Source organism: Urocitellus parryii, chromosome 5, assembly GCF_045843805.1.
Source record: "Urocitellus parryii isolate mUroPar1 chromosome 5, mUroPar1.hap1, whole genome shotgun sequence".
NCBI classification, from domain to species: Eukaryota; Metazoa; Chordata; class Mammalia; order Rodentia; family Sciuridae; genus Urocitellus; species Urocitellus parryii.
The window spans coordinates 43047879-43058575 of record NC_135535.1 but is presented as its reverse complement, the minus strand read 5'-3'; the positions used below and the strand labels follow the sequence as shown (position 1 = coordinate 43058575).

General features: G+C 37.2%; 2 protein-coding genes across 2 annotated transcripts in view; both read left to right on the top strand.

Annotated features, from left to right (window-relative positions):
• The first annotated feature begins 4960 nt into the window (after positions 1-4960).
• The window catches only part of LOC144254981 (uncharacterized), a 29486-nt gene continuing 23749 nt past the window's right edge, over positions 4961-10697 (top strand). The window contains exons 1-2 of the mRNA XM_077799043.1: positions 4961-5011; positions 6131-6401. Of these exons, the coding sequence (XP_077655169.1) occupies positions 4961-5011; positions 6131-6401 (322 nt within the window). The remainder of the gene's footprint in view (positions 5012-6130; positions 6402-10697) is intronic.
• Positions 6394-9757, top strand: Atxn7l3b (ataxin 7 like 3B). The gene has a single exon (XM_026409359.2). It carries the CDS (start codon positions 6446-6448, stop codon positions 6737-6739), a length of 294 nt encoding a protein of 97 aa, XP_026265144.1. The 5' UTR covers positions 6394-6445; the 3' UTR covers positions 6740-9757.

Here is a 10697-nt window from a genome sequence, read left to right as displayed (position 1 = left end):
GGTAACGTTTATAATAGCACAATTCATAATATCCCAGTTAAAAACGAGCCTAGCTGTCTGTCAACAGATAAATAGATTTTTTAAATGTAGTACAAATACATGATGGAGTTTTATTTAGCCATTAAAAATAGTATCATTTAGAGAAAATGGATGGAACAGGAGAGCATCATTTTAAGTGATATAAGCCAGACTCAAAAAGTTCTATGTTTTCTCTCCTTTGTGAATGCTAGGAAGAAAAAAAAATCTTATGAAAATAGAAGGGAGACCAGTAGAAGTAGAGGAGGACCAGTACAGTGGGGTATAGGGATTAGAGTGAGACATGAGGGGAGGGAAAATAATGTACTGGGGGAAAAAAAACTTGATCAAATTATTTGCATGTATGAATACATCACAATAAATCCCCTTATTATGACTAATTATAATGCACCAATTTAAAAAAATTCTAAAAATGTTTCCTTTAAGAACTGAAAGCACCTGTCAGTCTCAACACAAATGAAGTAAAAGAACAATTAAAATGATGTGAGATTATGTCCTAAAAGAGAAACCAGAATTACTTTAATAAAATATATTAGTGATTAATCAATGAGAGATTCTGAGGTACTCTCATGTTACCACCTAAATTTACTCTTAATTTACATTCACCAAGATTTTTGTAAGAAAATTAATCTCTCACTTGGTGGCATTCACCAGATGCCTATCTGTGAAACATAAGAAGTAAAAGCAGCCCACCCACCAGTTTAACAGCTTGACTTAAGAAAATATGAGACAGCTCTTGATCTGAGAAGACAAATAGAAACAATCTTAATGGCCATTAGTCAAATTAGAAAAAAAGTTTCTTCAATTAATTACATGAATCCTTCCTTAAAACTTGAAGGCAAAGAGCTATGAAAAAAGAAGAAGAAGAAGAAAGAAAGAAAGAAAGATACTTAATTTTACACCAAACTACAAAAAATCAACTTGGCAAAAAGTTTGTAAAAATTATACCACTTTGGGGCAGCAAGGAATTCTGGGTGAAGATCTGATTCTTAAAACAAAAAAAAATGCATTCCTAAATTAAGTAGGTGATCGTTTTGTGGAGTAGATGGTTTGTTAATCTGAAAAATTCTGCTTTTGAATCTCTAGTGTAAAAATTAAAAGAGCACATTATGTAAAGTGTGAATAAGCTGAATTTCATGTCCTCAGTCACACGACTTTCATTTAGTAGATCAAAATCTCAAATTGTCATAAATAACAAAATTTTAAAAATTTTCTTTATTTCAAGAATTAGTAGGGAAGATTCAAATCATAAATTTATTTTAGACTGCAATTTTAGCATAACATTATTCTAATATCAAATTGTGGCACCTCTGAATCTAATGCAAACCATGATAATCAGAATTTTTTTCTTAATGTAAATTCAGAAAAACAGATTTCACCAGGGGATGATTTGAAAGCTTCAAGCTAGCTATGCCTGAAACTCATAAACCTTTTTGTGACATAAATCATAGCCTGGTGCTGGATGTGGTGGCACACACCAATAATTCCACCAACTTCGGAGGTTGATGCAGGAGGATTGGGAGTTCCAAGCTAGACTCAGCAACTCATAAAATACAAAAATGGGCTGTGATGTGGCCCAATGGTTAAGTGCCCCTGGGTTTAATCCCGGTACCAAAAATAAGTAAATAAACAAAAAATAGTCTGAGGAAATTGTTGTTTATAAGGTGATATAACAAAATGTTTACTGCTTCTTTGATTTACTATTCTTATCCTACAATGCCTAGGTAAGTTAAGAAAAATAAAGTTTTAATGAGTGAAAGTAGACTTCATAGGAGTCAAAAATCTCCAGATAAATTAATACTTTTAACTTATTACACACAAGCAACATACTTCCATGTTAGGCAAGCTAATGACAATACAGCTTGTATTCAGGAGCTGAACAGTCTTCTTAAACCTAAAGTATGGGGGTGCTTCAAAATGCATTTGGGAGGGGGCTGGGGTTGTAGCTCAGTGTTAGAGCACCTACTTGGCATGTGTGAGGCCCCGGTTTGATTCTCAGCACTGCATATAAATAAATAAAATAAAGGTCAATTGAAAACTGAAAAAAATCACTAGGGAGGATAGCAGATAAGTTTGTGAAAAGAAAACCCTGAGACATTCCATTTAGGAACCAACATTTGAGCTTCCTGGAAAATATATAAGAATTAACTGGATGGAATAGATTTCTGACAGTTCAATTCATGAGAATTTTGTTTCAAAAGGAATATTTGGAAATATGAATTTGTGTTTTACAAAAGTTAATACACCTTCCTGTCCAAAGTTGCCTGGTAAATTAATGAAAGAAATATCATAACCATTTGACTCTTGGATCTATCTCTAATGCACTGTAATGTTATCATTCTATTTTATATAAACACACAAAAAATGAGACTCCTAAAATATGTGTTTTGTGGACTTGCTTTCTTTAAATAAAAAATTTAAAATGTTTTCCTCTTTGAAATAGTTGATTCTCTCAATGAATCAATTATAATCATTGAATGAGAAGAGAAAAATGGCTGCCAATTGAAATTTTCGATATATTATTTTTAATACTACTTAGTATTCAATGTTTGAGACGAGATGGAATTTTTGTAAGTAAAGATCATAATCAGGAATTTCATATTACATATTTGCACCAAAACTTTGTATCCAAATGATACTCGTTAACTTTCAAGGACAAAAAGTGGTGGATTTGGGGTAATAGCCTTCCATTCAATGAAGTGTTCATAATTCTTTTTTTTTATTGGTTGTTCAAAACATTACAAAGCTCATGATATATCATCTTTCATACATTTGACTCAATTGGGTTATGAACTCCCATTTTTACCCCAAATACAAATTGCAGTATCACATTGGTTACACACTCACGTTTTTACATAATGGCATATTAGTGACTGTTGTATTCTGCTACCTTTCCTATCCCCTACTATCCCCCCTCCCCTCCCCTCCCATCTTCCCTCTCTACCTCCTCTGCTGTTGTTCAAAAGATACCATCTCACTCCAGTAAGATTGGCAGCCATTATGAAGTCAAACAACAATAAGTGTTGGCGAGGATGTGGGGAAAAGAGTACACTCGTACACTGCTAGTGGGACTGCAAATTGGTGAGGCCAATTTGGAAAGCAGTATGGAGATTCCTGGGAAAGCTGGGAATGGATCCCCCATTTGACCAAGCTAACGCCCTTCTCTGACTATTCCTTGAGGATCTTAAAAGAGCATACTATAGGAATACTGCCACATCAATGATCATAGCGGCACAATTCACAATGGCTAGACTGTGGAACCAACCTAGATGCCCTTCAATAGACAAATGGATAAAAAAAAAAGTGGCATCTATACACAATGGAGTATTATGCAGCAATAAAATATGACAAAATCATAGAATTTTCAGGGAAATGGATGGCATTAGAACAGATTATGCTAAGCGAAGCTAGCCAATCCTTAAAAAACAAATGCCAAATGTCTTCTTTGATATAAAGAGAGCAACTAAGAACAGAAGAGGGAGGAAGAGCATGAGGAAAAGATTAACACTAAACACAGACGAGTGGGGGGAGAGAAAGGGAGAGAGAAGAGAAAGCATATGGAAATGGTAGGAGACCCTCAATGTTACACAAAATTACATATAAGAGATTGTGAGGGGAAAGGGGGGGGAAACAATATATTATTTTCAATTTCCATAGTATGTACACTATATATTTTAAAATATTTTTTGAAGATAATATATGAAGACACAATCCACCTTACTTGCATTGTATTGAGAAAAATGAATAATGAAAATTTTCTAGTTTTTAGATTTTATTTTGATACCAGTTGTAAATAAAACTATTAAAAATATTGGATGAAAGATAACAAAAAAGTTATTTTTAACCTTTTTTGATGGTATATTATTTAACATAGATGGTTTCAGTACATTTCAAACAAAGTAAGGTAATCTAGTTAATAATAACAAGGTAGAAGGGGAGACAAGATAACAATTTTTTGTTATTACAACAGTGTTCCTTTTAAAGAGCAAATGAAATAAAATATTGGTGGGGAATTCAAATCAAGCCAAGATTCTGTTTATTTGATTAATTTCTGTTTGTAAATATTATGAAGAAAATCTTAAGTGATTTTTCTTGATTACCTAAATTGAGGATTTGAGTTCCAGCTCTCACAATTAATACAAGGATTTTACAGGGCAGAAAACAACCTAATATTTTTTGTCAAAATCAGTGAAGAAAGTTTCCCATGAAAATTTGTCAAAAACATATTACTTAAGCCAATCTCTACAAAGAACCGTTATCCACTATCAAGCTATTTTAATTCCTTAGGACTTAAATTATGGTCCCCAGCACACATGGAAGTCTACTAGAAATTCAGAAATCCAGCCCCACTCCAGGCCCACAAAATTATGATCTATGTTACAAAAGATTATCTGAGTGGTTCACAGGCATGGTTTAAGAAGTACTGCTTTAAGCTAAATTTGGAGAAGGGCTGAAGGCAAAGAAGTGAGTGGAAATGATTGTATTTGTATAAGTAATTTCTCACCTTATAGACATGTCATACTGTAAACAATATTATACACTACTGTCCATCAGGCATTGTGTGAAGATTTATATTTATTGTGAAGTTTAAAATTCACAAGTCTGTTTGAATTGTTATTGACATTTTTACAATGAAAAAATAGATTTACATAAGTTATGTAGAGTTGGCAAGTTCACACAGATAATAACTGGTAGGAGGCAGTCTAACTCAGAAAACTGTGCACTTAATCACCAAGTTATATGGCCTAGCATATGGCTAAAGGGAGATTCCAACTTGCATAAAGATATGATGCCAATTTTTCAATAGAAAACATAAATTATACAACTATAACCCCTAGATTTTTAAAAATGTAGTACATGAATCTCACTCTAAGCTTTCAAAAATGCTTTATTTCTGCCAAATGGTGGCTTTTAAATGAAAAACATGCAAACAGGAAAGCTAGATTTGGTGCACTACTGGCTGCTCCTCAGCCAGGTAAATTTAACTTAATTCTCATGAAAACATAAGAGTGAGATATGGAGAATGAATTTTAAAACCAAGAGTTCCTATATATTTCACTTATTTGTACTTGTTTGGAAAGATGCACGTCTCTCTTTTATTCTGCAAAGTATTGAATCAGAAAGCTATGAATTGGTATTTGTTTTCATTTCTCTTTCTTTAGCTCCAGCCGTATTTTGATAAATCATGAGGATAAAAATAAGACTTCTATTTCATCATGGTTATGATAAAGATTCAAAGATAAACAAAAAATCAAGGAATACTGCAGTGATTTTCTTAAACTCAGAATCATAGCCAATGCATCAAAAAACAGCTGACATTTACTGAACCCTTTTACATGTATGGCACTATCACAAGATGTTTATTAATATAATTTAACCATAAAATAAATTCAAATGAGGAAACAACCATTAAGTGTTGGCTACAGGAATTGAACCTAGGTAGATTGGCTCTAATTGTCACTATTAATGTTATATAACTTTAGGAAAAGGTTCCATTCTGATATTCTGTTTTTAAGACTAAAATATACACATAAATTTTATCTTTGAACTCTTCTAGAGATGTACATAATCATCTCATACTGACTTAATGGTTTTATAAGTGAGATAAATATGCTAGGTTTATTTGATCAATATATATGAATTGTGCCTTCAGTGCCTAGTTTCTAGATTTCTCATTTTAAAAAAGATATACTGTAATTTGTTTCCTTGCCCCATCTAGTGGATTTAAATGACAACTGCGGCAGTACTATAAATAATTACAAGTCAATCATATAAATCAAATTTTTAAATGTATGTGGGGAACTGTTCCTAAGATGATATTTCGAATTACCCTACAATAGTGCACGTAATTATTATTTTTCGGAGGAAATCAATTAAACATAGGTTTTAAATCCATTAGCGAATGTTTAAATGTATAAATAACATAACGTAAAATATCATCCTTGCAACCTTTTCACACGTAGAGATGCACAGACTGATCATTTCTTCCCATTCATTTTCATAAACTCAAACGCTCCCCCAGGCAGCTGCGCGTCAGAAGCGCGGCGTCTGCGCAGAGTCAGTGCGCAAGCGCGCGAGGGACGGAAGCTAGTAGGCGGGGCTAGGCCCGATCCGAGAGCGGAAGAGGCCCGGGCGGCTGACTGAGGCGCCGCGACTGTCTGGCGGCGAGTCTAGGCCCAGGGGCTGCCCAGAGCCCGGAGTCCTAGAGAAGCCAAAACGAACGGAAAGACTTGGAGTTCCGGAGCAGTCTTCCCTGCCGCCACCGCTTCTGCTGCTATCGTCTCCACCGCCTCCGCTGCCGGAGTACGCGGCCCTGAGAGGCCCCAGGCCTAGGCGCGGCCCGCGGATCCCGACGTGTTGCTGCCGTGAGTAAAACGAGCGCCCTCTCCACAGTCGTTTACAAATTAAAATGGAGGAAATTTCGTTGGCTAACCTGGATACTAACAAGCTAGAGGCCATCGCTCAGGAGATATATGTAGATCTGATAGAGGATTCTTGTTTGGGATTCTGCTTTGAGGTGCACCGGGCAGTCAAGTGTGGCTACTTCTACCTGGAGTTCGCAGAGACTGGTAGCGTGAAGGATTTTGGCATTCAGCCAGTGGAAGACAAAGGAGCATGCCGCCTCCCGCTTTGCTCCCTTCCTGGAGAACCTGGGAATGGGCCTGATCAGCAGCTGCAGCGCTCACCTCCGGAATTCCAGTAGCTGCAACATGAGAGAGTCTGAGAGTGACCAGGACAATAATATAGACTGGTCCTGTGGCTTGGAGGAATAAGTTAAGTAGGGAAAAAAAAAAAATTCATACAAAAGTCCCACTTCCCCTTGAAGATCCTAACATTTAAAACCCCAAAGTGGAGAATTTAGAAATTTGGATCCTTTTTTAAGTGTACCTGGGATCAGCTCTGAAACCCTGAGAAGGAGAAGGTGCAAGTCTGGGCACCATGCAACGTGTGTTGATCTCTAAACACACCTGGATGTACACAAGATCCCTGTATTGCCCTCAGTCACAGGTGAGCAGTTGTTGGCCCAGCATATAAAATCCTTTTGTTCCTCAAGACTGTCTTGCCTGTTTGATGTCCAGGGCTTCCTGGACAGTTAAGACATTATTGATGGTCAGACCATAGTCAGTGGGACTGCTCATCTGGTGTCTGACCCCTTGATTTGGGCTTTTCTGATGCAAATGAAAGGAGAACTGGATACTAACATTATCAGTATGGACAACCAAGAAAAAGAATCTCAGTTGAATTTGGTAGGGAAGCTCTGTGGCCTTGACTGCAAGAAGAGAAAATTCAAAACCACCTGTTTTCCAAAGGTCTGGCATTTGCAATGATTTCAGCGGACTTGGGACAAAGCTTATCCTGCAGCTGAGCAGAGCCCTCTTTCTTTTACCCCCCACCCAGTGACATAGGCTTGGGGAAGAGCAACTTGGTTGTCCAGTCAGGCTGAGGATTCAGTTGTGAGCCTGTGGGGAGGTAGTAAGTACCTTTGCAAGTATGCACCATCTCAAAACTGGAAGATTATTATCTGGACGGATTGTGCTGTGGGCATAAGTTTGGTTAGGTAGTCCTTTCCTACTCTTCCTGGTTAAGTAGCAAGTCCATAGTTCTGACTTGGTTAATATGCCAGGTAACTACTTGCCTCCTACTCCAGGTTTGGGACTGAACTGTAGAAGAGCGTCATGGCAGTGCAAGAGGCTGTTTGAAAACCGAGACCAGAAAGGACCTCTTCCAGCTGCCTCAAAAATGTGAATGGGTTATTGCTAAGAGCTAAGGAGCAGGACTGGGTAATCTCTCATCTGACCATGTGCAAAATCTTGTTGAATGCCCCTGTTCCTTTAGTTGGGCAGTCAGCTCTGCTATGGTGAACATTCAGTCACCACCTTCTCTGCCTTTCACAAGGAAGCAGTCCTTTCCACTTTGTCCCCTTTGGACCTTCTTGACAGCAAAAGCTGTTGTTTTGTTGTTTAAAGATAGGAAAGGACCTCCAGAACCCCCTGTCTTTAGGGAATTCAATAGGGGAGGATGGGTAGTAAGAGCTGCATATCAAAACTGCCTTCTATTTTACTCCCGGGGCAAGGGTTTATAAAGTATAGGAGGGTGGGAGTCCTGAGGTGAGCAGAACGGTGCTGCTTTATTTGAAATGTTTTCTTACCTCATTCTGTGCCCCACTAACAGAGCCCAGCCTAATCTGTCTGGCTTGGGTCCATGTTCCTGTCCACTGCTCCACTGCCTATCTGGTGCAGCTCATGACTCCAGGTGCTGCTTGCCATGTCAGCTTCTACATTGACCAATTTCAGTTTATCTCTCTAATTCTCCTGCTTCTGAAGTCTGCCCATTTTTCTTTTTCTTGATCTCTTAAGTTTATATGTTTCTTTTACTTTCTCCTGTTTTCGTGGAAGACACAGAAGAGACCCTTTCTTTAAAACTCCCTCTATTTTGATCGGAATCAAAAGAGAACATAATTTTTTGTATTTACAAGGCAATGCCATGCCTAAGCATTTCACTATAGGACTGCCTTGCTAGTATGCCCCCTGCTTTGTCTTCATGAGTTATTAACTTCCCACCTCCACTTGGATACTGCCTCTTAGGACCTCAGCAGAACAATGAAGGCTGACTGACACAGGGATGGAGTTGGTCCTGATTTTCTTTCTCTAACCCTTCCTGTGTATGTATCTCCCTTATCCCAGAAGAACTTGGACCTTATAGAGTTAAGGAAACCACAATGATTGGAACTTGAGACTCTTGCCTTCTTCCCCTGGAATTGCCCTGATAGGGATTGGGACCTAGTTATAGACTGATCTTTATTCAATAATGGTGAATTTTCAAAAAAAATTAGATGGCAGGAGTAAAGGAATCTGGAGTTATCTTTGCCCTTGACTTTTTGTTGACATCTCCTAAGAAAATGCAGAGGGAAAGGAGGGTCTAAGTGAGACTCTGGCCTATTTCCAAACTGTTTTGGAAACAAGATGAATATAAGGGAGAAAGGCAGTGATCCACTCACTCTTCCTTTAGGTAGGGAACTCAGATCCTGACTTTACTATTTCCTTTCTAGCCTTTTGTGGTTATAGGAGGAAGATGTGGGAAGTAGTTTTGAGTAATGGTTTGTTCACCTTTACTTCCTTCTGTTTTTTTTTCCTTGTCCCCACTACCAACATAAGGGGAATAGCCCCCTGCCCTGGATAGGTAGGTATAAAGTGGGCTCAGTCCAGCAGGTGCCCTGAGGGGATAAACTACTTTTTAGGGAAATAATGTCCCCTACCATATAGTTGACAGTGGTTAGGAACTCTCCCTTTCCCTACCTTCCTTCCCTGTAACAGCAGAATTCCTATTCTTCCCTCTTAATTAATTGTATTGATCACCCTGCAATCCTGTTATGTATCTGAGTGTGTGCGTGTGTGTATGTATGTATGTGTATGTATGGGGGAAAGGGGTTCTTTAAAATTTCTGTGGTTTGTGGCTTTTTCTTCCATACATTAGTTCCCACCACCGCATGCCCAGGGGCCACACTGCCTGGCATTATCGCATGCTGGGATCATTGGGGAGGGTAGTGACAAACTCACCACTGTCCTTTGTTTCGGAGATTCTTATTTTTGCATAAGTAATCCATCCTATACAGATAGCTGATTAATTCTCTGTGTTCCCTTTACCCCTATGGCTGCTGGTGTAAATAATCTGCATCTCCCCATTGCTAAACAGTAATAATAAACAAAATTTTAAAAAATGACTACTTGGGCTCTGTTTATTTTTTTAAATTGTATGTTTTTCAGATATTGACATAGCAAAGTAAATGTTGAATAACTTTTGAAACAGTTCTTCCCTGAATGCAGTTGTATCAGAATAGAGGAACATGGTTCATCCTACAGTATCAATCTAATCCTGCAAATTTAGCTCTTTGTAACATCTTGTAAAAGAAACAAACTAGATTACAGATTTCCATTTTTCCTTTTCCATATAAGGCAAGACTGTGTTAAAATAAATACAATCCAGGCCTATTGCTAAAAGTTCACTGTGATAGTTCAATTTGAACAGAACTCAGATATTTTAATATATATATTTACCATCATTTCAGCTAATCTCTTGCTTTCAAAAGGCAAATGGTTTGTTCATAGCAGATGTTCTTGCCATTCTAAAGACAAAATTTTTCCCATTTTTTAAAATCCCATTTTTTAAATATGCTTTTAAGTTTTTCATTTTGTTAAAGTAATTCCAAGGTTTTTCATTTAACTCAATCAAGAGTTTCAATGTTTCTAACAATTGTATATAATTCTTCCTAGTACCTTTCAAGATGACTTTTTTTCTTTTTCTCTCCTTTTTTTTTTTTTTTTCCTAAATGTCCTAATTCATTAAACAATTGTGAATTGGAAATAGTTTGTTTTTAGAGGAATAAAATTGTCATGGAAATGGAACCAGAGAAGAAACTCTGGCTCAGTAGTATTACTCAGGGAACCTTGTAGATATATAAATGGTATCTACTCTTATTTCCTTCTAAGAGGGAAATTTCAATGTCATTGCCCAGTTTAAACAAAAGACAAGGGTAGTGATAATTTAAGTTGAGAAAATAAAATTTTGACCTCTTAAAGAGGACATAGTGCAACTATAAATCATAGCAAGATAAGCTCTTAAAATTTCATCAGTATTAATCATTTTTGAGTTCACTATAGGGC

Excerpts from the sequence above, each read along its gene's own strand:
- Atxn7l3b (XM_026409359.2), top strand. The coding sequence starts at position 6,446 with ATGGAGGAAATTTCGTTGGCTAACCTGGATACTAACAAGCTAGAGGCC.